Raw genomic sequence first — 26,809 nt, 5'->3', positions numbered from 1 at the left:
CAGTTCTCAAGCATTTTGAATTAGGAATCTGTCATTATCTCCCTCTTCCCCTGTCTGTGGTTGTGTAATTTGCAAAGCTGAGAATGACTTAGGTTGTTGCTGGTACATTCAGTTTTTGAATGGTTTTGAGTATGCCGTTACGCTGGGAGGTTCTTAACTCTGTATTCACTTTGATACTGCTGCGATGGAGCTTGAAGCTAGGGACTCTGAGGCAACGCAGTGACCTGTGCCCTTCCTCAGGGTGTGCTGTCCCACGGAGCGGGCGGAGGAGCAGAGCTGATGGGGCACTTGAAGTTTTTCAGAGTCAGCGTACCAGCTTGGGGACATTTCTGACTTCAGGCGAATATGCTCGCATTTGCAGAATGTGATGGCAATAAGCGTAGTAATGTTAAAATATGCTGAGAAGGGTATGCGTGCACAAGTGTTTAAATAGAGACGCGTGTGCCTGTAAGTCTATAGGTATACATTTGTGTGTTTGTGGCTTTTCATATGTGCAATGACCAAAGTATAACAACACATTTTAGAAAACTTTTATAAGCCTCTTTCTTATGCTCTTACGGGCTATCATTTTTTTTATTATAAAATTTTAAGAGATAAGTGACTGCCAACATTTTGTCATCAACTGATATCATTAAAAAAGAAACTCTCAGACCTTGCAGGCAAATCTGCGCCTTTCCTAAAAGTCTGAGTAAAAGACAGGCAGATCTGGTCTGTCCCGCTGGGTGTGCCCCCGCTAGCAGCTCCTCTGCTTTCACGGTGGGAGGACTGCAGCCGGGACTGTGCCGGGCACCGGCGCGCTCGCTGCAGAGCATCCCGCGAGGAGGCCTCCCGGGCTCCGCCGCCTCGGGGTCCGGAGGTTCGCAGGACCCCTCTGAGCCCCACCTGGACAGGCGGTGCAGATCCTGGCCAAGTGGCTAGCTGTGCTCCCGACACGGGTTCCGGCTTAATAAGCAGGCAGCTGCATTCTGTATCTGTATCAGCTTTATTTTTGAGTGCCCTGAGGGTAAATGTACACATATAGGACATTACGGCAATCTAATCGTGAGGTACAGGGGCATAACTCAATGAAACAAGGTCCAGAGGAAGGAGAAAAGATTCTCTCCTTCCCTCCTGCGTAGGCTCGAAAAGCAATCGCTGCGGCTGCGTAAACCTCCAGGAACAGCCCGGCATTTAACGGGAAGGCGCAAGGCTTTCACGTACTTAACCATGCTGCCGCCTTTATTTTCTGGTTACGGCTCCAAGTGAATATACCACTATCTGCTGCGCGTGTTTGAGGACCACATCGTATTATCTGACTTGTCCAGAGAAGTTGCAGCCATACAGGAGAGCCATGTGATAAACAGCTCTTCCAATTCCTGCCTGCCTGCCTCACTTATCTCCATCAAGACTATTAATATTTCCAGCATGTAAGCAGTTTCCAACAGCTGTCAAATGCAAACAATAAGCTACCAGAAAAACTGTTTCTGCTTCTCCCCAAACTTGATTCCCCAGTTAATACGTGTCCATGGCCCAAAGCTAAAGATGCTGAAGTCCAAGACTAACCAAAGGTTTGGATATTTTGCAGTCTGCTACCGCTACCAAAAATGGATCCTTTATCTTATGGGAGAGAGAACTTCTAGCTTTGCAAAAAATGAAATGAGTTCTACTTAAGCTTTTAAAACTACAGAATTCCTATTCATTAAAAAAATCCTAATTAAAGTCACTTTTATGTTTCTAAAACATATCAATTAGCAGAAGTGTTTTAAAAATATATCACATTTTTAAAAATTACTGAAACAGCACAGACAGGAAATCTGTTAAGGGAAAAAAAAAATTGAGACCCGAGTTATTCTCTAGTTCCTTAACCACAAAATCATCCTGTGTAACTTCTAAATACATTTTTTCAGCCTCTCTGTACCTACATCCTCTGTAAAATGAAGGTAATAATGTTCCTCATCTGTATGGTTTCCTCTCTTAAGTGTAAAACGTTTGGACATAGCTATCCTGCTTTGGAAACTAAAAAAGAAATTAATAGCATGGATGCAAGGTGCTCCATACAAAATAAGCAAAGTGCCAGAGCATTCCTCAGCATATTTAATTTATTTGTGTGGATAATAGCATATTTGTTTCTCACTTAGCACGTTCTGGTCCTTTAGTTTCCATTAGGTCATCCAACCTGCCCGTGAGGGTCTCGCACTTGGAACACGGTGAATAATACCCGCGTGGCTCGGCCATCTGTAAGTGGTGAATTAATCACAAACACCGGTGGACAACGTCTTTATGTTGCACATTCAGATAAGCTATATTGTGTGATAGCACACACCAGGTCTGACTTTAATTAAATATTCGGTCCACAAGTGCCGCAAAAATTAGCGAGTTAACAATTTTCCTTCTTAAGCTGGCCCGGGCGGTGCAGCCTGCAGGCTCCGAGGGAGCGCCCGCGCTAAGCAGAAGGCGGATGCACGAGATGTGTGAACCCTGCTAGCAATGGGTTGTGGCTTTGGGGTTTGCAGCTCGAAAACAGCACTGCCGTCTCCTAAACAGGCTCTTCTCCGAAGGGTTCAGTCTCTCGGTCGCTTTTTTCTCTGAAGAATGAGAATTACAGATGCCGACCACCCAATGCAAACCAGGTTTTTTTCTGCACAAAGTTTTGGGGAGGCTTTTAATGCAGTACAGCATCTGTCTTCAGAAGCTGTCGTTTCTGCAACGACTTGAATGATACCTCTGAAGGGATTGCGTGTTGGGGAAGGATGTCGAGTCACAGTCTTGCATCTGGCTTTGTAATAGCTGGTCTTTATTGCTGTTATTACAGGGCTGAGGTTTTCAAAAATTCTCAAGGTTTGCCTGATAAAAGGCGTCAGGAGTTTTACCATCCCTCCCAAAGGGTGGTATGGGCAACTTTTAACGGTTCTGAAAATCCTGCTGCTGCTGTTCACAAACAAAAAATTATTAGAGTCCTGGTTTAGTGGAAAAATACCCAAGCTTTCGAAAGAAGCCTCCCCTTCCCTGTAACACCCATGTGCTGTAACAAAGAGGATAATAAAAGGGGATAGCATTGCTGGTATGTGGCTGACAATAGGATAGTGTGTTATCCCTCGGTGTTCAAGCAGCCAATTTGAAGGAACTGGAAGGCATACGTAAATGACAAATAATCGAACCTTTGTACCTTTGCCCTTTTTCTAAGATGTCCAAAAGTAACAGCTCATTAGTGGAATTACTGAAATAGGTGCATTTTGTTAGTGTTTGAATAAAATTAAGACTGCGACAAAGCATGGGGGAAGGATTGCTCGGTAACATGTGACCTTTCCTCCAGTTATTTATCCCTTGATGATCACCCCGTTTGTGGAACAAGCCAGATAATTGCAGAACATGAGCATCGGCAGCTGTACATACACTGATAAAATGGGACGGCTGCGGTGTTATAATGATCTCTCTGAAAATACGACCTGGGGATTTGTCTTCTGCAGTCATCGGGCAGCTTTCCTTCTAGACCTGTACGGCGAAGGCTCTGCGTGACGGCAGCGCCCTTCCATAAGCTCCCGCTCAGCGCCTAGGCAAAGGCAAGAGGTGGCCGGGCGCTGCTCCTAAGGAGGTTCTTCTGAAGGTCCATCTCTGCCTGCAGCCTGCGCTGCCTCGGGGAGGCCGGCATACCTTCTCGACCCTCCGCTCTCTGGGCCTCTCCCACCCACCTTTAATTTTGCAGTCTCCAGCTTATTGAATAAGTACTTTGCTGGAGGAGGCGGCCAGGAGAGAACTCCCCCCAGCCCCTCAGGAGAGAGGACCTCTACATCTCTCTGCTCTGGGGCACTGGGAAGGTGACTTTGTTAGACCTGAGCAGCTTCTGTCCCGTTAGGGTATCTCTCAGGATCGGAGACGGAACTGTATGGAGAAAACAGATATTGGGGAATCGTGCCCCACTAATTTGCTGGCCAAAAACTTGTGTAACTAAGTCACGATAGTTCTTGCAACACAGAACTCTTTCAGAAATAGCTTCTTGGTGGTTAAATCTTTGTGTGCCCTGCGGAATGATTTACCATTAGGGCTTCTGCTGCGCTAACTGATAATAGGCAATTATGCCATCATTTTAATCAACTGAAATATTTTAATCGAAGCCTTATCAGTATGGCGAAGCATGGAGTACAGCTGCTAAGCGGACCTTGGATGCGCAGAGGGCTGACTGTGCAATGCAAAACCTGCAAAGCTTTTTTCTAGGCCCATGTGTGTTTGGTAGTTTTGCCGCTGGTTTGTGCGCCGCTGTAGCGTTTCGTTTCTGCTCTGTTAGGAACCATCTCAAGGAGAACAAGGCTAATAAGGAGATGAGGTGCATTTCTAACTTCTTTTTTTCTACAGAGCGGGTATCTGTACAAACAAGAATACCTGATAGGAGATCATCACGGGTACTCTACGTTAGAATAAAAAAAACTTCAGATAGGGGTAAACATGAGTGCCGTTAAAGTACAGAATTGTATTCTATCAGGAGAGTAACCCATTGTTCCTTCACTCCTCCTACAAAATGATCGGTCTGTAATGGTGCGATATATCTGCTCCCAGGGGCTTCCCGCAAGGAGGAGGAGTAGTAAATTAAGATGAAAGCTTGTTTTCTGCCTTATTCATAATAAATGCAAAATTCTTCCCTGAAGCACTTGGCATGACTAATGTGCCACATATTCTTGATATCCCAGAGCGGCAGGCGAGTGCTTCTGCCAGGCTGGTGGTTTGCAGCACACCTTGGGCAACGTGCTACCTAACAAGCAGCCGGAGCCAAGAGCGGGCGCCAGAGCGGGCTCCGCGCGGCAGAGCGTGAGCCGGAGCTTTCGCCTCGGGGCACCTTCGCTATGATTTTGCCGTTACGTTACTTGATTTCCACGGAGATGGTTTGAAACCATGTGAAACGTGTTTTTGTTGTTGTTTTGTTTCGCTTTCCTCTTTAAAGCAATTAATGGCGACCGTCTGTGAGGGAACAAATGTATTGCACAGTGCCTGTTGGAAAACGCTGTGGCAGTCTGCCGTGTTACTTGAAGCAATTACAGGTTATTTTTTATTCTGTGTTATGGCGGTATCTGAAGCCCCATCTCCATCAGTCAGGACTGGGATTCTTTTGTAACAAAGACCCAGGCCCCGCTCGGGGGGAGGGAGGTGGCAGAGCTCCAGACGCGGTGCCGAGGCACTGGGCAAACGCTCCACGAATGAGAAATCCGTTTGAAAACCCCTCCGTACCTGTGGGTTTCAGTGAGAGTCACGTCTCTTGTCCACCGGGGTGTTCTGGGCTCTAGCCATCCCCCGTGACTGAAGCCCCCCCTCGAGTCCCCCCGACGCAGCAGTAAAAGAGGGCTGCCTGTCTGTGCAATTCTGCGCTGAGGGGTGGCGGAGCAGAGGAAAATCGTGCTGCGGAGAGGATGAGCTCTTGGGTTTGGCAGCAGAGGATCATCTGCCCGTTCTGGATAAGGAGGAGGAACAGCAGCCCTGGCACTCGCCAGCCCGGCTCCGCCGAGGGAGAGCACCGAGCCCTGCCCGCCCCGGCTGCACCGCAGACAGATGGCCTTCTTGGGGCTGACCACCAGCAAGGCAGCCAGTCTCACTCCCCTCTCGCCCAAAACCGGTGGGTTGAGTTGGACAGCGATACAGTCAGCCTCGTCTAATGCACGTCTTACGTGTTACATTGACCGATATAAGACATGCATCACTCTGAAAAGTTTTAATCTCAGATGCTTTGGTTTAAAAAAAGCACATAAATCTGCAGTTGTTGACAGGTATAGTTTAATTGCACCTGCTCCGTGAAGGATATATGTTACTAAAATTCCCCCAAAAGTTTTCAGTTAAATTTATGCGGTAGTGACGGTCACTAGACCATAAATGATGGCAAGCCCAATCAAGCATATTGAGTTTCAGACTGAAATTGCCTATCACAGCATTTTAAAAGCACAGTAACTCTGTCCTGTTCAGAGCTTAAGGAGGACAATTAGGTGCATAAAGGTCATCTACCGCTATATTTATGTTAACCTCAATTTTATGGTCCCTGCTTTATTCTACTTTGGTAAGTCCCAAACATTTATGCTCTCGTTTGTTTTCAAAACCGCTATCATGGTGTCAGGAGCAAGCCCTTTTTGTGGAACCATCTTTGGTTCTTATGGTACAAATTAGGAGGATACTGAAATATGTGGAATGGTCAGAAATGACTTATCAGTAGTAGTTCTTTGGTGCTGAATTCTTGAAAGGGCAATCAGTAAAACAAAAGTTCACCACAGCCCTGTATTTCCTCTGCCTTAGAGCCTGCCAAGCCTGCCTGAGGAATCAGCTATTTGCAGAACAGGTTTTCCTTCTCCTGTCCACACGCTACCTGTGTGATCACCCGTGCGAGCACCGGTGAGGCTGGAAAGCTTTAGCGTGGATTTGGGAAACCTGCTTTCTTGCATTGAACAATAAGTGCAAAGATTTTCTCTTTCTTCAGGTCTCCCTAGTGGGTGGAAGAAGGAGTTGGCATGTGGACAGCCTTGATGTCTGATGGGCTGGAAAGAGCTGTCTACCTCTATACTTTCAGCTTCTCCACTGGCCAGATGCCCTGAAAGCCCTTCTCAGGGTGGGAGTCACATCACAGATGGGAATTGCAATAGGTTCATGCCAATAGTGCGCATTAGCTTCCTTGGCAGTCCCTCTGGAGCCGGAGGAACAGTCGCTTTAGTGTGTGCTCTCCGTGGGCCCGAGCAGTTGGGTTCCAGTCCCGGGACTAGAGCCCCTTGGCACGGGCACGCGACAAGCAAGGAGCCGTGGAGGGCAGCCAGTCAATTCTCTCTTTGCCTGTTCACAAACCCACAAATAATTCTGTCTTCTATTTGTACGAAGAGAGTGCTGTGTCAACAAAATACACAGTTGTTTCTATATATTGGTGAGAGTATATAAATGTTCCCAAAATGTTTTTATTTTCTAAAAGTAGTGTGGGGAAGGAATTGCTGGCCGTTATCATCAGCAGTGATGGGTGGCTGATATTTTTGCTTGAGGTCAGCACGGAGTTAAGGTTAATAAGCAAAAGTTCTGAATTTTCAGGATCTGTTTGAATAATCGTCTTCTGTATTCCCCCTGTTTCTAAATATGTGGTTATTTATGGTTTAATGTTGTGTGGATGTGCAGAGGAGGAAACATTGGACAGATCTTGACTCCAGAATGGCTCAGTTCACCTGCAGAACCCAGACAATGAGGACTTTGAAGGCTTTTTAAAGTCTTTTTGTTTTAAAGTGTGTGTTTGAAACTGGCTTTGCGTTGTAGAGGTTAAATGTGGAAGTGATGCTGTAGGCAGAGCCGTGCACTGGCTGGTACCTGCGTCTCCGGGTCTACCTTTTGTCTTCTTTTGGATTCTCCATCTGGAAGGAGACGTGCATGTGTTTCACCACGGACCTTCACAGATCATCTGGCTGCTTGCAGTCAGATGGCACGGTTTATGGCAAATAGTTAATCTTAGCGTTTTAATGTTTTTTTCAAACACCTTATGTTATATGGTTGAACTATTAAAATAATTGATAAACTGATAAAACAGTTATAAAAGCTCATAATATTCAAATACTGAGATTTGATTGCTGCATTCAAATGGGAGCTAAATTCCTGCTCTCCCACAGTTCTATATATTCATGGTCAGTAATTCACGCCTTGGCTTGGCTCTCTACGTCTTTTAATATATGAAATAAATAAAAATGTTTGTGCCCATTGAAACCATTTTGCTCTGGAGTTTTGCCTTGGTAGAAGCGAAATGTAAAATAATGCAGTCGTTGAAGAGGTGGGTCAAATTGCCATACATATTAAAAGAGGCTGCTTTTGATCAGCTCCTTTGAATGTCTAGTATAACTCCATTTATCTGAAGATCTCAGGGGACGCCCAAAACCTTCAGATAAATGGGGGCTTAGTTAATCAGGGAAGCCAGCTGTCCAGCTTCTTCACCGGGGTAGGGTTCAAGATCATAACCCATCCTCTCTGCAGCCAGGCCGTCTTCAGAAAACAATTTGCATGCTCCGCTTCAGCAATCTAGCCTTGAGGCTTCTGTAGAAAAGCCAGCCAGGCACTTCAAGCTTTCTCCTGGCCCCGCTCGACCCGGAGCTCAGCAATGAGCTGGGAATGGGAGTTTGCTGATGTGTGTGTTGCATTTTTAAAAAAGTAGTGGTTTAAATGGCGCTCTGCGCATATCGGCTTGATCTAAATAATGCAACGAGGCTTAGCGTTCATGGGCATCTTTGTGTCAGACAGGCTATGCTGAAAGCTCACGGGAGAGAGATGACACAAATTTCATATTAAACAGATTCAGCTTAACGTTCTAACGTGTGTAAGTAAGTAAAATCGCATCACTGGTTCTTAAGGATGAAGGCACAGCACGTTTACAAGGGCTGCAGTTTTGACAGCTCAAGTATTGCACTAGTGATTATCTGGATGAAAGCGTTCTTACATGGTGATAAATACGAAGCTTCTTGAGGCCGCAATTGAAAATTACTGTTTCAGACTGCTCCCGTACAACCGGTCTTGAAATGCTGAGTCTTCCCCTCCGCCCCCCATCTAGCTCGTGTTCTTACTCTCGGGGTATGCTGTGTTCTCCCGGACCCCCCAGATGCATTGCCTGGGACGCCGGGCTGCCTGACGGGTGACTAACGCGGCGATGCCTGCAGAAGAGTCTGACATAAACACTATTAAGTAGCAAAACGGTGGGTTTGTTTGCATACAAGAAGCGCAATTTGAATAAGTTAGGGAACAAAGATTTTGTGCGAGAGATCAGATGGTGTTCGTGATGTCATGCTGCTTTCTTGACCTGTATTTACAGCCTGGAGGTATTTTTCAGAGGGTTCTTTACAGCTTGTTTATTATGTTCCTAATGCCGCCGTTAAAATTCCTAAAGTTTGGTAAAACTTCAGTTGACTTTTTTTTTTTTTTAATGAATCCAAACTGTTTTCCCTAACACGTGTATGTATTAAAACAGAGATAGCAGAGAGTTTAGTTTAGTTTTCCTGCAGTGACTTAATGCTTTTTAGATTAGGCTGTGAGTGAAGATGAGCAGGAGCATCTCGCTCGCTGCCCGTGCGGCAGGAGCCGCTGTGCTGCCCGGTGCTCCCGGTACTGCTGCTTAGGGAGAGACGTTCGGAGTGCCGGAGCTGAGGAGGGTGGCGGTGAGGTGGAGCCGGCTTCTGCAGCGGATTTCTCGCCGAGTCTGTGGTATCTGCCCCTACTGCTTTCAGCTTTTTAACGTGCAAGAGCGGCACTGAATTGGGATCTTCCTCGTACACCTCTAAAGCTGCTGATCGATCTGCGCAGCTCTCTGGACCGTGGCTTAAACTCAGCTCAGTATGTTATTTTTCAGATGCCTCTCCTGTAGCTGCCCAGCTGTTTGGCTGAGTGGTTTTTTTCCAGTCTTTTGTGCGGTTAGGGGCATCTTCCATCTCATAAATAAGGATTTTACGAGATGTAAAGCTAACCTGGTGAAAATCTCCTCACTCTCTTTTTCCGTGCAATATTTAGCGAAATCGGTACAAACTGCTGGTGTGTTAGCAGTTGTTCTGCGCATTGTATGCTTATGTGTTAGATGTGCAAGGTCTTTCATTAAACAGCAGGATATTATTAGGCATAGCATGAAAAGCCTTTATAGTCTCCCTGCCTTGTTTAAAGCGGGCCCACAAGCAGACCGCAGCCTAAAAGGCTGCGCAATGAATCGAGCGCTGATGGCCGGTCCGCAGGCTCAGGTGGCCGTCAGCCGCAAGTTTAGCCGAGCCCTTTCAGTAATTTGTCACGCCTGGGTCTGTTCCCGCTGCGCCAGCACGTGCCAGCTCCGTGTCGGAGGGGCTGTTCGCCAGACGGCCGCGCAGCCCCCGCGCCCCGCTGTTCGCGGGGCCAGCGCTCGCCCGGCCGCGCGCTCCGCACGGCCCTGGCAACAGCCGAGCGCGCCGCGGAATATGCATCTTCATAATGAGAAGTGAATGGCATCCGTCAGTCCCTTTAGAATAGGGCCCAGGCGTGTGCCTCCTCTCCTAGGAAGTTTGGCAGCCTATTCATTAACAAGAGTCATCAGGAGTTCAGCCCATAATAGGGAGGCAGCCCCAAACGCAGGCGGGCTAATGCTTGCGCTATCAGGAATGCGTTCTCCTGGGCTTAGGGAGAGGAGAGAGAAAAACTAAGCAAATAACGCTGTCAGCAGGTGCAAACTCTGAAATGCTATGTATTGATTTTCTTTCTCCGGGCTTCCACGGGAAGTTTGTAAGAAGATTTATCACATATCAATCGTCCTCTGCTAGCATTAAAAGCAAAATTCTTTTTTTTTTCTTTTTTACCACCACGCCTATAGGAACTTGCATACAATTAAGACGCGCTCTGCGTATTCCCCTTGAGGTAGAACACTAGACCATTGTGGCCTATTTTTAAGTACCGCTTTACTCTGATTTTTTTTTTTTTTAAATACTGTTTCAGAGTGTTTTCGTTAATGTAATGAAAGTCACAAATGGCACTTCAATATTAATTAGTAATGCTTTTCAGTTTTAAATACCCTCACCTGCATTACGTTGTCACTGGTGTTATTCTCGCTGCTCCTAATGTCTAAATTTAAATTGGCCTTTGCTCCCGCATAACCGTCGTGCAGAGCTAGAACGCCTTTCCCCGTAACAGCAACACAATGGCGGTCTGAAAACTTTTGTTTTAAACGAGGAAACGGAGAATGAGATGTCATACCGGCTCCTGCGAGCGTTAATTCATAAAGTCATACGTGAGGTTCTTCAGCCCATTGTAGATTTGTTTCAGACGTTATCCTGTTATTGGAAGTGTATGATTCACCTTCTGAGAAAACAGAAGCTGCACACAAAAGGAAAAGATTTGCTTTCTCCGCTGTGAAAAGCTGCCGCAAGCAGGGGTCCTATTAAGACAGCTGGAAAGTTGCTTCAGCTTGTTACGCTTGTAAGTTTTATTGGTGACTGGTTTTTGATTACACATTTGAATGCTGTGTGTTCCAGGTTGCCGAGTTTTAATTAAAAGGCAATAGTCTTGATTTTAGATTGCTTTGTTGTCTGCATTATGCAGACTATAATGCATGCAAGTTGTGGGGTGGTTTTTCCAATGCGTGTCGTTTATTTAGGATACGTGAGAGTACGCTTTGTAGCACCTGCCCTAAATGCAAGCTTCACGCTTCCAGGAATTGTGTTCATTATGGTTAATTTCTTTTAAGAAGTACAGTGATCAAATAAATATGGGGGGGGGTTCCTCCTCTGTCCCGTAGCTCGCTTCTCCAATCTAATAATTTTTCTAGTCTGACAGGGTCACGTAATAGGAATATTGTGTACCAGGAACTTTCCGTAGTGCCGCAGCTTGTCTGTTCTGGGTTTAGGTTTAAAAAAGCCTGCAGCCTGGGGGGCTGGCTTCTGCCCTCGGTCACTTCAGCAATCTGTCAGATCTACCGAGCCTCTGCTTTTCCTTCATGAAGCTAAAAGGTATTACCCTTAATTTCAAGCCATTAAGTGTGTTCGCTCCTCGGTGCTCGCGTTCAGAACTGTTAAGCAGCACTGGGCAATTTTGGTCCCCTCTTTTCCATGCCCGTGTTAGTGTTGCTGTGGATCTGAAGCGCTGGTGTTCGTGGACGTTGTGTAACAGCGTTTAATTCTGCGCACACATTTCCTTAACCTGGTCTTTGCAGTTATGAAGAAAGAGCTCTGTATCTCGAAGCAATAATCCAGAACCATAAAGAAGTAATGACATTTGAGGATTTTGCCGCTCAGGTCTTTTCTCCCTCTCCCAGCTACTCCCTCGGTGGAACTGGTGAGTCTCTGCACGTTATTCTTCTCTTTAGCACTAAGAACCACTTGAGCAGCAGATGTACACCTGTTTTTTGTAGATAAATGCTTGCAAATTTAAGAAGACCATTCTTCCCCTGAATCAACTAATGAATATCAAAAGGAATGATGACATTCATTTTAATTTGTTTTGCATCAGAGCTATTCACTCTGCTCCTTTCTTCAGCTATCCTGTTAACCCCCGAATCTAGCAAGGTTAATGAACTTTCTCTCAGTAATGTGCTCTGGTTCATTCAGGAGTGTGGGTTTCTTGCTGAGCTGGGAATATGTTGTTCAAAAGCTATGCCTGAATCGGTGCTTACTTATCGAAAAATAGTTCCTCACAGTAGAGGCCGTTGCTACTAATGCTAAATGGGGATTATGCTGCTGAGATACCGGGGTCAGGGATTAATGCAAAAGAAACATAAGAACGGTGTTCTGTTAGAAAATCATAGCAGCGTGCGGTATGCTAACGTCTCCCTTAAATATAGATGAGCAAATTTCAGGCTTCCTTCCAACACCTGGCCTGGAACCTGCCTGGGGTTTTTTTAATACATGTATGGATATACAGACGCGCGTGCGCGTGTATATGTATATACACACACATCAATGCTGATGGTCGTTCAGCAGCCCCACTGAAAGATGAAAAGGTAATGCTGAACTCTGCGAATTTATTCCTTACGTGCCCTATCGAGATTTTAAGTTAGCGTGCAGTAAGTTGTGAACGGCTGCTTTGCTGTTTTAATTGAGTTTAAATAAACCTCGCCTGAAAGGAAGCTTTGGCTCTGAAATGCAGATTTCTGGTACCCTCAAGATGTGTTTTTCTAGCCTCCAAAAAGTATATGGTGACCGTGTGTTGGACTCTCTAACAAAGATTCCTTAATCCCTTTTTTACACTCGTAGGGGGAAACTGGCGCTTTCTAATTATTCCCTGCTACTCTTTCAGATTGTTTGATAGATTATTTCAAGCCTATATACATGTTGCAGGACATCTGCTCTATTTCTCTTTAGCCTGACTTGTTAGCAAATATCTTCCATCTAAACTGAAAAATTGGAGGAAGAAATTAAATTTACTAAAATAAATCACTTACAAATAAAATCAGCCGTGCAGCATTGTTTAACGTTACTGGCTCCAATCCTCGAGCTTTCAGAGCTTTGTTGGGAGATAAGAGGTGTCTGCATGTCCTTGCGCTGGTCGCCAGTAGCAGCAGGCAGAAGGCTTTGGAGATAAGCAAGCTGGCAGCAGTAAAGGGGAGCCGGTGCTATTTACATAATCGCGCCTCTGCTTCCTGGAGAGGCGTCAAGAAACACAGGGATGGCCTCTATTGATCTTTGTTGAACTGGAATACTAAACAACATTAGAAAAGCTTATAACTTAAAGCTTTGATTAATGTTTTCTACATTAAAAAGTAGAACAGCTGTGAATTAAATTCTTTTATACACTCTGCCAAAAGTCGGAGACAAAAAAAATTATCCGTTTCAATAGAAATGTAGATTTCATGCCCGGTGTTGTTAGCACTTTGAATCATTTATCTGTTGACGTATCAGCAAATAAAAATGTAGATATATTGATATATTTTACACGTTTTGCTCTATGCATAATTGTATTTAGTTTTCACGTTCTTCTTGCGGCGCACAGCGATCTTATTATATACAAATTTAGCTCGACAAGCAAGGACAGATTCATTTGATAATACCGTAGTCATACGTTCTAAAGTCTGTGATATATTTTGTATGCGAAAAATATTTAAAATGTTTCCTAATATCTCCTTAAGTTTTTCAGAACACTGTTAAATCATTAGTACCTGGATGCGGTTTTTTGATTTCATGGGTTTGGTTTTTTTTTTTTTAAGAGTAAAACCTGCCCCAGTTAGGTCCTGATTTTCGGCCTTCCGAATGTCAGAATTTATTTCATGCTCACAAAGAAACTGGAGGCCGGTCGTGACTTCTGGCATCAAAATCTTTGCTTCAGAGAGTCTCCTCACGTTACCTACTGATTTACTCGCATATTTAGTCGAATAGTACCAAGCGCTGTGTCAGTCGTTGCCATTAGGATGCATTTTTCCATCAAATGCCACCCTGGCCATCAGCAAGGAGGCTGCATGTCACCTCGCAGCTCCGCCGCTGTTGCCAGCCGCCGCCCGGGTGAGCCCCCGTCCCGCGAGCCGGGAGCCGCCTGCGGAGCCCATCACCAGCGGCTGCCTCAGCCTTGCCTCTTTCCGCGTTCATCACGGTTTAGGTTGGCGGGGTACCACAGATGTACCGGCAGCGTCCGGAGATAAAGAACGAACCAGCTCGGGTGCAATTTGACTAAGTTTGCAGCCATCTATTCATCCCTGCTAATGATTTGAAAGGGATGAAAAACTATTCTGGAGCTGCCAGTTCCCCCGTCGGCGTGGGCACGGCCGGGGGCAAGCAGGACGGTCTCGGGCTGGGAACGGCGGCAGCTCTGCGTTTTCCAGCGTGCAGCCCGTCCCCCCGTGCCGCGGGCTGTTAGACCTCCTCCGAGCTTAGATTCACCTGTCCTACGCCTGCAAAATCGGCTGTCTGCCGCTTAAGAAATATGGATGGCGTTTTTCTTCATGGAAAAGGGGAATTTCTATTCTGAAACAGAAAAAATGAATCACAGAGCAATAAATGTGTGGAGCTGACACAGGTCTGTGTTTCCCCTTCTCGAGTAACAAACCAGCTGATACTACTAACCCTGCCTACCTTAAACTTTTCAGGTAGATTTAAGATTAATTCTCCTCTGATCTTATTCTTGACACCACCTAATTGTAATCCTGTCACCGCTGTGCGTACATGTGCGCAACAGAAAGGGTCAATGAGTAAGTACGCTTTTTATTAAAATTGGTTTTAGTAATTAACAGAGTACAAGAAGCAAATCAAGACCATCAAATGAATCGCATAGGTAGCTGTTAACGACACACGTTATTGGCGCATTATTAACTATGATCCATTTCTTTGAACTAAATGTTTTTATGGTTTCTGATACTGCCTCTAGGGATGCTTCCCCCAGATTCAGACGGGGCGTGGGTTCCTTGAGGTACGCCCGGCTTAGTCTCCCGTATCACACGTAGGCTTGCAGGTGCTACCTTTTGTGCACGAAAATCGTCCAATTGACCTCTTTTGCAGCTTTCGGAAGTAGAGCCTTACACTCCCTACACGGATCAGGGATAGCCCCGTGTATCTTGAACGTTGGAAATGCAGCCTGGTAGGCAGAATGGACGTCCCTGAACTCATTTAGGGGATGTGCAGATTAGGAACAAAAGATGAGAATACGGTCCTTTGTTGTTAAACCGGTACATTACATGCTGTATTTTAATTAGGCTGGGTATGAGAGTCAGCCCAGGAAATCCTCAGTAATCCAACATTATTGAATTATTCTTATCCTTTCCCTCTGCAGATTTCTCTCGCTTTAGAGGATGGGGTTTTAAGCTGCTATCTTTTTTTGTCTTGCTCCCTCAGCCAAAAGGAAAACGGTTATTCAACAAAATACTTATGTGTTCTTTAAAAAAAAAGATAAAAATGAAACGGGCACAAACAGATGCAGAAGCGTTCCAACTTTAATTACCTCTGCCGACTAAAAAGCGTTTGTTTGTTGTTTTCATTTAAGATCAGAAGCCAGAATCGTGTTAACCCTTAGTAAATGGAAGTAGTCGGGTACTCTAGAAAGGAGAAGAGAGACCTTCTCGACCAGAGAAAGATTTCTGTTTGAGGGTTTTATACTTCCAAGGGTGGATTTCTACTTTCAAGAGAACCTACAAACCTGCTTTTCAGCAGCGTAGCCTTGCAGTGAGTGCTTCAAAGGGTTAATTGAAATGGGCACACTTGACTGCTGAGAGGACTGATCTAATCACTGCCATATCCAAGTGCATCTGTTCACCATGAGGTCATTCTTGTGCATGCTAATGATTTGGAAAATAAAGCATAATGCTTGACGTTATCGGAAAGGATATAGTGTAAATCTTTGCTTTTTTAGTTGCTAATCGCTATTGTGGAATGAAACGGCAGGCAAAAGCATCTCGGATTATTGCTTTCCATTTTAATTTTTTTAAAGCATCGTTCTCAGCAGAGTGTCAGGAAAACTGTGCTGGAAAACTCTGACATGTGGTATCTGTTGATAAATGGATTCTTTAATGAATATTATAGCACTGCCCAGGAGCAACACTTGAGTTGAGGAACTATAGACGTTTTCAGCATTCCCTGGTTTTAAAGCCTTGGAAGCTGTGCCTGCTTATTTACATAAAACTGAGATTTTGCAGCCTTTTTGTTGAAAAGGTGACACATGCTTTTCTTTTGTCTCCAGACTTTTACATGCATAAATTTCTTGTAGAAACTACTTGCATGTACAACAAACAGGATTTAGTTTATTTTAAAACACTTTTTTCTAGGTGCTGAGCTTTATCTTTCCCACTTTAAAGCAAAAGGAATATTTCAAATGGCCATGTAATTCTAAAGTATATTTTTGACAGCAACAAAACACGGCACAGAGTAACTGTTGTCTTAAACAGACTTAGATTCTTTTTAATGCTAACTGAGCAATGGTTCCTTTTCGTTTTGTTTGGTTTGCTTTTTCTGGGGTTTTTTTAACTTCTTTGTCTGTGCACTTTCCTTGAAAATCTGTAGGACGTTTTGTCAGTTCTCTGCGCTACGTGGACTAAAAGCCTCTCCGGGTTCTGTATAGTATTTTTGCATATTTTTAAGGAAGCGGTATGGAGCTGAATATTAAAAAAAATACACATCTGGAAATTAGTAGCTGTGCCATGATATTACAGCATATGCAGCACATGCCAAACGTTGGGTTTGATCAGTATGAGCGTGTTGCCTGAAACTGGGAAATTCGTTTGTAGTAACTGGGTCTTAGAAAATTCCAGGCTACCCTGGCAGCCAGGAGCCCGCTGCTGGGCTGTTCCCAGTGCGAGAAGAGGAGGTGCTGAAACCATCTGGCAGTTGCCGCCGGCCGGACCGGGACGCTGCTGCGGAGCTACGCGCGGCGCTCTGATGCGGGCTTGAACCTCCGTGCCGAACCCTTCCTCTTCCAGTACAGGCGTTGCCCTTAAACGGGGATGGAAGCACAAGAAGTTAAGTCATTAGCGCAGAGCTCGTTACGAGGTCTGTGTGAACGTGAGTCTCAGTAGGCGAGAAGGAAAATGTGCAATCATAGGAGCCAGGTGTTGCAATCGCAGAGGTTGTCCAGGCAGCAAACAAAGAGGAAAAGCTTAGGGAGGTGGAGCAGAGGAGCGGCAAGAGTTACCAAAGGAGGCAGGACTCGAGGTGTTGGGGGTTTTTTTCCCTTCCCTTTGAAGAGTAGTCAGGAGGAGGTGCAGGGACCTCCTCTATTTAATCCAGGTAGCCCTTACAGCCCATCTTCAGCAAACCAGAGCATCTTCCGTGCTGGGTTAGGGCCCGTCCCAGCCGGCTGCTCCGGCTGCCTTCGGAGGGATCCTGAAGCTGCGCAAGCGGATTCAGGAGGTGCTCCTTACCCCTGTGGTCTCGGTTATCAGCGATCTGTGTGTGGCTCTCCTGCCCCTCTTCCACAGAGCCTTTCTCGCCATCACGGGAGCGTGCGGTGCCCGGCAGCTGAACGCTGCGCTGGGGCGGCTTTCAGCGCCGTGCCGGCGCCTGCGTGTAGCTCCTAACTTGTACTCGTCACCAGAAATGGCAGTTTCGTAACCAGCTCCATCACTGCCAGCCTCAAAACCCTTGGCTGAGAAATACGGAGGTCTCCCATCACCGTGTTCCTTCCGTGGTAGCTACCAGCTCATCTGGGACTTGCTGAGGCTCTGTCTGCATCCCAGCACCGCGAAGAGGCAGAGCCTGGCGGCGGCTGGTCCTTCCCTGCTTGGTGAAATTGTCCCTTGGCCCAGGGTAGTTGCTTGATAGCAGAGAATGAAAAGGTGCCAAATGAAATTTTCAATTGAATCAAGCGTAATTACCTGATTTAATGAAGGAGGAAAGTCAGGATGTTCTGCAGAAACCCAAAATTTACCCTTTCTCCCCAGAGATGCCTTTCAGCGAGACACGGAATAAATCCTTTTCATATTTTCCATTACCTCCTTCCTTCCTTCGCACTCGGGGAAACCTGCGCGAGCGTATTCAAATAACATGACACAGCAACTCTGATCCGCTTTCTGGATCTTGTAATGGCAAAACTGAGAAATCACAATGATTTCTATGATGATACATGGATGCTATAAACAAAATGATAGTTTTGCTGAATGATGCAGCAGTGACCGAGTGGAAGTGCATCCCTCCTCCCACAGGAGCACTTGTTACGGTCGCAAAGACAACACCACAAATTAGAAACAGCATTTTTCCTCTTTTGGACTCGGGCAGCGAGTGAAAATCTTTTCCAGGCTGTGGTGTCTTCCTTAATTCATTGATGTACTCATGCATGTAGCAGTCTGAAGAGCTTAAACACCTTGCTGGTAGTTACGTACAAAGGAGTAAAAAGGGAGCTCCTGCACCCTCAGCCCGCCATGGGACTGCTCCCGTGCCTTGGTGAGACCCTTGACGTTTTCAAAAAGTCGAAGGCTATGCATGTTGACAGTATGCTAGTTTGCAGTTTTTCATGAAAGAGAAATACTTTCTTGAATTAGTAGAATTCTTAGCATCCCCGTAAGGGTTAGAAATTGTCTGTTATTAAATGGGGCAAAGTCAGAGTAAATACCGTGAATCGTTAGGTGGCACCAGCTCTGTACCCCCCGCAGCTCCCCTGACTTGAACAGGCTGAGGTACATTTCCACCGGGATGGCCGGGCCTGCCTCAGAAGCGTACGGATCCGAGCAGAACGGTAAGGAAGCTGCATCGTTACGTTGCAGCTCCCTGCAAAGCAGTTGCAGCCTGCTCTGGTGCCGGGGCGGTTCTTCCCTTCGCCCCCCGCCTGTGAGGGCGTGCAGCCTGGGCCTGGCCCCTGGGGCTTGTAGGTGCCGGGGCTGCTGCCGCCCCAAGCCCGGCGTAACCTCGGGATCTACAGCGGAGAGGGTGTGAGAGCAACGTCAGGGCTCTCAGCCTGGGCCCTTTCTTTTTTCCATTTAATGGATTGTCTCAGAGGGAGCTCTCCCAGCTACGATCTCCGGGAGAGGAGATGGCAAGGGAGGGCTTCCTCCCTAGCAATCAGCGCTGGGATGGGAAAAAATATGAGCTTGACGGGCCGCTCTCTTCTGCCGGGTGACAGCTCCAGCTGCTCGAGCTGTCAGCTCGCGAGGAGGCTCCAGGCGATGTGGCCCCTTTGCATTTTTCTCTGCGCTGACGCGCGTCAGCCCCGCAGCCGCGGCGGCGGAGAGCGCCCGTGCGGTGCCGCCCTGCCTGCCGCGGGCTGCCGGCGCCCGGGCGGGAGGCTTTGGGCGGCGGTTCGCGGCTGCGCGCGGTGGTACGCGCGGCGGAGGCGTAACCGCTCAGGCTGGCTGCGGTCCCTCTGGCTGGCGGACCGGTGCACAGCTCGTGAGCGGCTGCCCCAAGGCACGGCGAAGTGGAACTTTGATGCGTACGCCTAGGGTTTGTTTCCAAATCTCTGGCGCAATCAAGGCTGGGTACGGGATGGTGTCAAGCGCTCATCACCTGTGCTGGGAGCTGCGAGTGCTGTTTTAGGGTTGTTTCTGCCCTTGAGTAACCTGTAGTTTCAGATTCTTCTTACTGCTTCAGTTACAGCTTTTCAAGGTACTACTTTTTTTATTTCTCATAACCAAACGACAGCGGAGCAAACCTCCTCCGTGTTTCGGCTGCTGCAGCGCCTCACGTAGGGCCGGGTCTGGCCAGGGGAAGCAGGTACGTCCCTGCCTTCGTCCCGCTCCGGGCAGGGGCTCTGCCGCTGCTGCGGGCTTGGGACAGCTCCGGCGTCCTCCCTTCTTCTGCAGCGTTTTCCTGGGTTTGGGGGAAGAGGGGCTGTGTAAATTCAGCTGATAGAAAGAATCTCCAAATATAACGGAGAAGTGACGTTTCGTGCCGTTGCCCAGCTGCCAGCCTTCGGTGGCTTCCAGCCAGAACACCCGCCTGTTCTTCCAGGGGATCCCTCTGCCGCGGCTGAGGTCGAACCCCATGGCCTCCGGGGTTTGCTCAAAGACGTAAGATAAATGAAAGATCTCCATGCAGCTTTAAAGCAGCTGTCACTCGTAGCAAAATATGATATATTTTAACAGCTCATCCCAAACACAACAAGTCACCAAAGGGCCGCGTGGTGTGAACGCAGTTCCAGTCCTTTGATCTCCTGCATCCTTAGTGCAGTTGGTTGGTGCATCTGCATTTCAGGCCGCTGAACGTGTGTGCTTTTGCATGAACACGGCCACTGCTTTTATTTAGTGATAATTTCTTCAAAATACGCTCCCTGGAACGTGCAGGCTCAGGGTGCTGCTCGTATTGTATTTTCAGCCTGTCCTTGTGAGTGGAAAGCAGAGCACGTCAAAATGCTAAGCGGATTTACTGGTACGATTCTCCTGGAATTTTATTACCTTCACATTTACTGGGAAAGAAAACAGAGATTTCCACAGACCTGTCATGGCTGATAGGTTAATTGGGGGGGATAGGTCATGGCCTGCGTGAAAACTTCATGGGTCTTCTCAAGTGTAAAGCTTCAAATCCTTAATGATCACGCACGATGTCGTAATCTGTTTTTACGTACTTGGGTTACTCATTAAGACCCACCTTTCTTGTCTTTTTCTCATATGACGGAAGCGTTGACCAAGTAAGAGCAATAGCCTTGGGCTTAGTTTGTCACATCGGTTCCTCCCGGGTGGGAAGGGCGGCAAGGCCGAAGGAGAACGCCATCGCGGTCTGCGGGGCGCGCGCAGCCCCACTCGAGCAGGGGTTTGTTAGGGTTTGCTTGCCCCTCGCTAAAAGCGGGTGGGGCTGGAGCAGTGCCCGGCTGAATTCTGCAGAGGTCACCTCCAAAAAAAGGCACCTGATTTCAGGATTCTGTCGCAGCCCCGTAAGCACGTGCCTGCACGTGGTTAAAGGCTCCAAGGGGTTTGCTGCTTGCGCGTGGGGATGGGGGCGAGGGAAGGGCAGGCACGGGAGGAACGGCAGGAGCCGGCCACCTGGTTTTATCCACGCTGTCTTTTTCATGAAATTTTCAGTAGCGTTATCATACACAAATCATACCCTTTTATATGTTGCAGTTCTTAAAAGCAAACTCGGCAGCTTTGCAGCACATCGGCAAGGATCCCGTATCTTGTAAAGCTGCGTGAGGTGCCTGCGGTACTCGGTGCTGTTGCTGAACGTATTGGCAGCTTGAAAAGCTGGTTTCCAGCCCCAGAACCGCTGCGGCCTTCTGGCGGGTTGGTTGGTTCGGTTGGGGGGAAGGAAAAACCTCTAACGTTCCTGCACCCGTGAGGGAGCTGAGAGCAGATGCTGTTAGTTTGGCTTTGCTGCAGGGGGTGTCCCCGAGGAGGGCTCAGCCGGTTTTGGTGAGGAGCTGGGCCCCCGGGCGCCCGGCTGCACGACGACAGCGCTGGGGGCTCCTGCCCTGGCAGAGGTCCTGCCCGTTTTCTCCACAGAAGTCCAAGATGTTTCGCTGTCATCGGTGCCCATATTGCTGTGCTTGTGTGTATGCTGGAGTGGGGAGAGGGAGTTGTTTTGCTGTCAGGACTGTTTGTCTGCTTCACAAGGAGAAGAGAAATTGCTAAAAGATCTTTTTTTCCTAGAGCGCGTGCCCCGGTGGTGTACAAGAAACCAGATTTTTCCCATTCAGTAATTTAAAATAAAATACGCTATTGATCTCTAGCTTTCCAAAAGATAACTCTTCATTTAAAGTGTATTTTTATCTGTATCACTAACTGAATTTTTAACCCCCCTCCTGCAAGGAACGTGCTTTAAAAGCTTAAGCCCTCATCACCATGAAGCGTTTGTACCTGGGAGAGCCCGCAGAGGCCCCCGATCCCCCGTTCCCCTGCCTCGCTGGGGCAGGCGCGCGACGGCCCCTGCCGCGGCTCCCCGCACACAAGCGCCTCCCCGCTCGCGGCAGCGCCGCGGCCCGGCTGTGGCTCGCGGTCCGGGTGTCTTACCCTGCCTGCAGGGTAACCGCGGTTTAGGTCTCTGTGAAGCCTCAAATTTTACCCAGTTTGAAACTGTATGGCCGCTAACAGTGCTGGGAGCGTAGCTGAAGAAAGAGGCTGCTGAAGTCCCATGGAACCGTGTCGGCAAGCTTGGCAAAAGTTGAAGGGAGATGATGATTCATTCCAATTTTTGCCAGCATTTCCTCCCTCTGTTTTTCCAGTCGACAGACCGACAGGGGCAAGGAAAAAGCCCGTGGGTTCCCGTTTCTCTCCAGGTGCCCAAGGGTACTGAGGGGCGCTTTCTGAGTTGCCCTTGCAACCGGTCCCCACCGTGAGCCGAGTTCGCCGAGACGCCCGCGCCGGTTCCCGCTGTGCTGGCACCCGCGAGCAGCCGGCCCGGCCTTCACGCGAGCGCGACGGGTGTGCTGTTCCTGTATTTATACGATTTTGTGTTCTCTCCCTTTAGATTAGAATATGTAATGGTCTCGTTACGGTAATTGCCGCAGGTAAGAGCAATGCTTCCCGCAGGCCCCGCTGCTGCTGGCATTGTGCTCCATCACTAACAGCTCTCCTCCTCCTCCTCCTCCTCTTCCTCCTCCTGTGCTCAGCGCGTGGCCGCGGCGGCTCTGGGGCTCTCCGGGTCTGTCTCTGCCTGTCCCTGTCGCCACCGCCCCATCTCCTCCCTCTGCCCGCACACCGAGCCCCGTGGGGCGCCCGCTGCCCACCCGCCCAGGCGGCTGCTGCTCCCGCGGGCTGCTGCCGGGCCCAGCCAACGCCGGCACCTGCCGCGGTCGGCAGCGGTGTGGTCCCGGCTGGGCCCGTTTGCGTGGGCATTTGTGGCCGGGGCACCACGGGATGGGATCGGGGACGGGGCAGCCGCCGGCAATATGCTGGGTGCAACCCCTGGCCCACCGCTGGCGAGCGCCCGCGGGAGCTGCATGGCGTCACCCCCGCGGCGCTGCTCGCCCGGAACCCGCGCGACTCGCCGGAAGGGGCCGTTGGTGGGGCTTTTCCCCCTTTTTGCAAATCTCACTTGTTTGGCTGAGTTGTAAATTTTGAGCGCTCCGCTGCTCCACCTGTGAGTCACAAACTAGTATTTTTTTATTTACTATGCCATCGCGGAGCTGCTGCTTGGTTTTTACCACTTAGAATTTCGCATTGCCTGTGCACCCTCTGAAACAAGCACAGCAAGGCGGGGGAAAAACCCTCCTCTGTATCACTGCAAAAAGAAAAAGGGCAGAGGCTCTCACGAGCATCTTGCCATCGACACAAATACGATGCCGCCTTTCCCGGGCACGAGCCGGCGGGCGCGCGGCCCCGCTTCTCTCCCGCGCGCAGCCGAGCGAGCGGAGCCTCGTCGGAACAAAGTTGCAGGCTCCCCTTGCAAGACGGCCAAGTAATTAGAGTTCGTGCCAGACGGCTTGCAAGTGGAATTATAATATTTGTATGAAAGCCTTTATCTTTTGTGGTTATTACTTGCTCACTCTGCAGCTGCCGTCTCCCTATCAATCAAGGCAGTTTCGGGGGAGCTTCAGGTTGGTTGCGTGGCTGAGGCCCCGCCAGAAGAGGGTTCGGACTGGAGGAACGCCCGGCTCCCGAGGCGGCGGGCGCTGCGGGTGCTGCGGGAGCCGGGGTGCCTCGCCCGCACCCCCGCCCGCCGCAGCCGCCCTGCTTTCGTATGCGCAGGCGACGCATTGTTCAACGCTTGCATGAATATTGCTCGAGCTTGTCCATTTGGTGAAAACTGTATTATTTTGACCATCTGCCATTCTGCTTAACTGCAGGAATGTAAAGTACGGCACCTCCCTCGCAGCCCTCCCCTCCCCTGTGCTTCTCTCCCCTGCGATCAGCACCGCAGGTTTTGTTTTTAATCCAAAACTGACAGCTCCGCATTTTTCGCAGAAAATGCCTTTACACGCTAAGTCACATTTTTCACCTTTTTTTAATGCGATATTTTCCCTTCAGTCAATTGTCTCGAAGTCCAAATCTGGTAAGTAAAGATTGTCTTTGAAATGCAAACGCCGGCTTGCAAACTGGCTGAGGGCTTTCAAAGGAGCAAGAGGCTCCTTGGGTTCAGCTGCAGCTGGACCTCAGCGTTGTGCCCTTCCCGGCTGGGAGCCGACTTGAACACCACCGCAGTTAGCGAGAGCCGAGGACGGCCTTCAGCCCTTGTGGCGAGGAAACAACGCCGTGCTGCCCCTGCCCAGCAAACTCCCTGGAGTTTCCGAGCGTTATTCCCGAGAAGTTAACGGGATCGATGCGAGCGCAGAGTGGGGCTGCTGCAGTTCCTAGCGATGGGGTGAGGCGGGTCGTAGTGTTGGGCCTGAGGTTTAAAATACCCTGAATCGCTCGAGCCGCGTGTGGCAAACGCCGCCGGGTCAGCTTGGGTCCTGGTCCTCGGAAGGCAGACGGGGCCCGGCGCTTCCCTGCCCGCAGAGCCCCGCGGCTGCCACCTTGCCCGCGGGAGCCCGTCCGCCCTGCTTGCCGACGGGCGTCACGAGGTTATATATATATATGTAAAATATATTATATTATATATATAAAAATATATATGATTATATAATAATATATAATAATATATAGTAATATATAATAATATATATATAATAATAATATATGTAATATATATATTTTTTTATATATATATATTAAAAAAATACTGCCTTCAGCTTACAGATAGCCCTGGAACGGTCGACCACATAAACTAACAGCAAAGAAAGGCGCAGCCTAAAAATAAGAGCTTATTGTTGAACTGGAAATAGGTTTGGGCTGCCAGACACAGCCATCGCTCCGGAGCTCAGAGGTGGCCACACGGCCGCCGAGACTGGCCCCGACCTCCGGCGGGGGCTTGGGGCCTTCCTCCACGCTCCCAGCGGCTCACAGGCGCCTGGCCGCGAGGCTGTTCCTCCGTCCCGCCTCTGATAAACACCTCTGCCTTGAGACTTAGAGAGAGAACTGCAACATGGCTTAGAAATACTGTACCCCGGGGAGCTGGTGAAACGACATTCGCAGCGGGAAGCGCCCTGGGACGGGGCAGAGCCCCGCAGCAAGAGCAGGGCTGGGTTGCAGCATGCGTTTGTGCTCCTCCGAGCACCGCTGCGGCCGCGCCGGGGAGGCCGGGCTTGCGCACCCACCCAGTTTATTCATTTATTTCGTAGCTTAATAGCTGCGTCCTCATCTGTTCTCATTCCGACAGCCTGTTTAGCCCTGGCCTCTAGTCGTAATCGCCTGCGGGGAGTAATTGAGGTGTAACTTAATGTTGTTGAACAACAAAGCGTAAACGCGTGGAGACACCGCTACAGCCACCCAGGCTCCCCAGCCCACAGAGAAGTTGTGAGCGGTGGCCGTGAGCGCACCCGTACTGCTGGGTGCCTACTGTCCTGTTTAAGCAGTGGCACTAATTAGAAAAAATTGGGACCCCTGGTTTTTTATCGGAGGCTAAGACCCCCTCCAGGGAAGGTTTCCAGCTCTTTGCAGTAGATCAAATAGAGAAGAGCTGTTTAGTGGCACACAGCAAAAACCAGCTCTATATAACATACACTTGAAACATTTTTTGAGTTCCGCTACGCAGGCTTTGTGGGAGCTCGGAGCGAGCGGGATGGGCGCGAGTGCGCCTCGCAGCGCCGGGCTGCGGGCGGCTGCTGGAGCGTCGGTGCCCAACGCTGCCGCTGCCGGGGCGGCTCTGCCCGGGCGCTGCCCACCGCTCGCGGCCCGGCCGCTCCGCGCTTTTTCTGGAAGCTGGCAAAGCGAAATTCCTTATTTCTCCAGGAAAGCCCGGTATGGCGGTTCCTCAACTGCCCGGGCCAAATTTCTACCATAAATGTCACGTTCACCTGAGCGATACCCACGATTAATTTGGAAGAGGAGGTGGAGAGGGGCTGCATTTTGCCAAGCAGTTACGCTGATGCCAAGACAGGCAGGTTCCTTCCTTACCTTACTTCTTCTCCGCCCGTTCTGTGTTGCAGGCTGCCTCCCCACAAGTGCAAGCGCTGACCTCACTGTCGCCATCGGGATAGAGCTGGCAGAGCAGACCTCGCCCACGTTGCCGCGTGCCTCGAAGAGCAGAGTCTCTGGGAAGCTTCGCCGCTCCGCCAGCGCGCTCAGCAAGTCGTCCAACTGAGGTGCCGCGGGGCAGAACTCTGGCCGAGGGAACCCCAGAGACCTTAAAACAGACAAATTATTTACTGCGCCTGTAGAACTTGCCATTTTGGATGAGCACGGGTCGAAGGGGACGGGCAAGGGGTTTGCTCTGTAAAATTGCAGTTCTCATGCGTTCAGACAGACGTGGCCGATGATCAGATATCACCTGCGTTATCATCGTGCATTTCCCTCGATCGTTTCCGTCACAGAGCGAAGGAAGGCGACGGGAGCTCTCACCGCTGGCACGGCATCGGGCTGACGGCAGCGCGCGCTTCTCCCCGAGCGCCTGCGCACAAGTACTGGTGTGGCAGCAAGAGGCTACGAGCCAGTCCTGAAGCCAGTTATTTAATGTAACTTTAGAGCACTGCTTTTAGCCGTTCTGGTCAACACTTCACTGAGTATTAGGGAGTTTTGTCTAACTAGAGGTTGCGATAGGACGAGCTACCTAACAAATGCTCCCCCCCGCTGGAGCGCGGGTGAGTGATGGAGGTGCTTTCCAGTCTGAGGTCAGCCTCCGCTCCCCTGCTGTTGTCTGTGGTCATCCGGTGCCGGTTGTGTGCCCGTAGCTAGGAATTAGTAATCGTCAAGGAGGTCCTTTACCCGAAATTCCGGGGGGCACTGCCAGCTTCACAAAGGGGCGGCACCTGCATTAAAATCTGTTCAATCCTGGTCTCTTGTTCACGGTCGTACGTCGCTCCCTATCGTGTAGAACCTGGAAGCCGAAGATGCTGCGGCCGCGCTGGGGCGTGCCCGGCCCCGCGGAGCAGAGCAGAGGAGCAGGCTCCCCTCGGCGCTGCCCACCGGTGCCCACCTGCGGTCGAGGTGCATCGCTGGGGTGGCCGCAGCACCTTCGCCTCTCTGGGTTTGTGTTAGCCAGAAAGCCTCTTTCTCAGCACCGGCCCCGGCCTCAGGATCGCTGTG

At 49.1% G+C, this 26,809-nt stretch overlaps 1 protein-coding gene across 6 annotated transcripts in view; it reads left to right on the top strand.

Annotated features, from left to right (window-relative positions):
* RALGAPA2 (Ral GTPase activating protein catalytic subunit alpha 2) overlaps positions 1-26,557 on the top strand; it is a 135,449-nt gene extending 108,892 nt beyond the window's left edge. For 3 of the 6 annotated variants that reach the window (XM_082307650.1, XM_082307649.1, XM_082307653.1), the window contains 2 exons: positions 11,621-11,742; positions 25,714-26,557. In XM_082307650.1, the coding sequence (XP_082163776.1) occupies positions 11,621-11,742; positions 25,714-25,868 (277 nt within the window). In that variant the 3' untranslated portion in view covers positions 25,869-26,557. Of the gene's footprint in view, positions 1-11,620; positions 11,743-22,214; positions 24,048-25,713 lie in introns of all 6 variants that reach the window. The other 3 variants (XR_014227753.1, XR_014227754.1, XM_082307651.1) reach the window with 3 other exon arrangements.
* The last annotated feature ends 252 nt before the right edge of the window (positions 26,558-26,809 follow it).

The sequence above is a fragment of the Platalea leucorodia genome (assembly GCF_965183815.1).
Source record: "Platalea leucorodia genome assembly, chromosome: 3".
Lineage (NCBI taxonomy): Eukaryota > Metazoa > Chordata > Aves > Pelecaniformes > Threskiornithidae > Platalea > Platalea leucorodia.
This window is presented reverse-complemented; position numbering and strand designations above follow the sequence as displayed.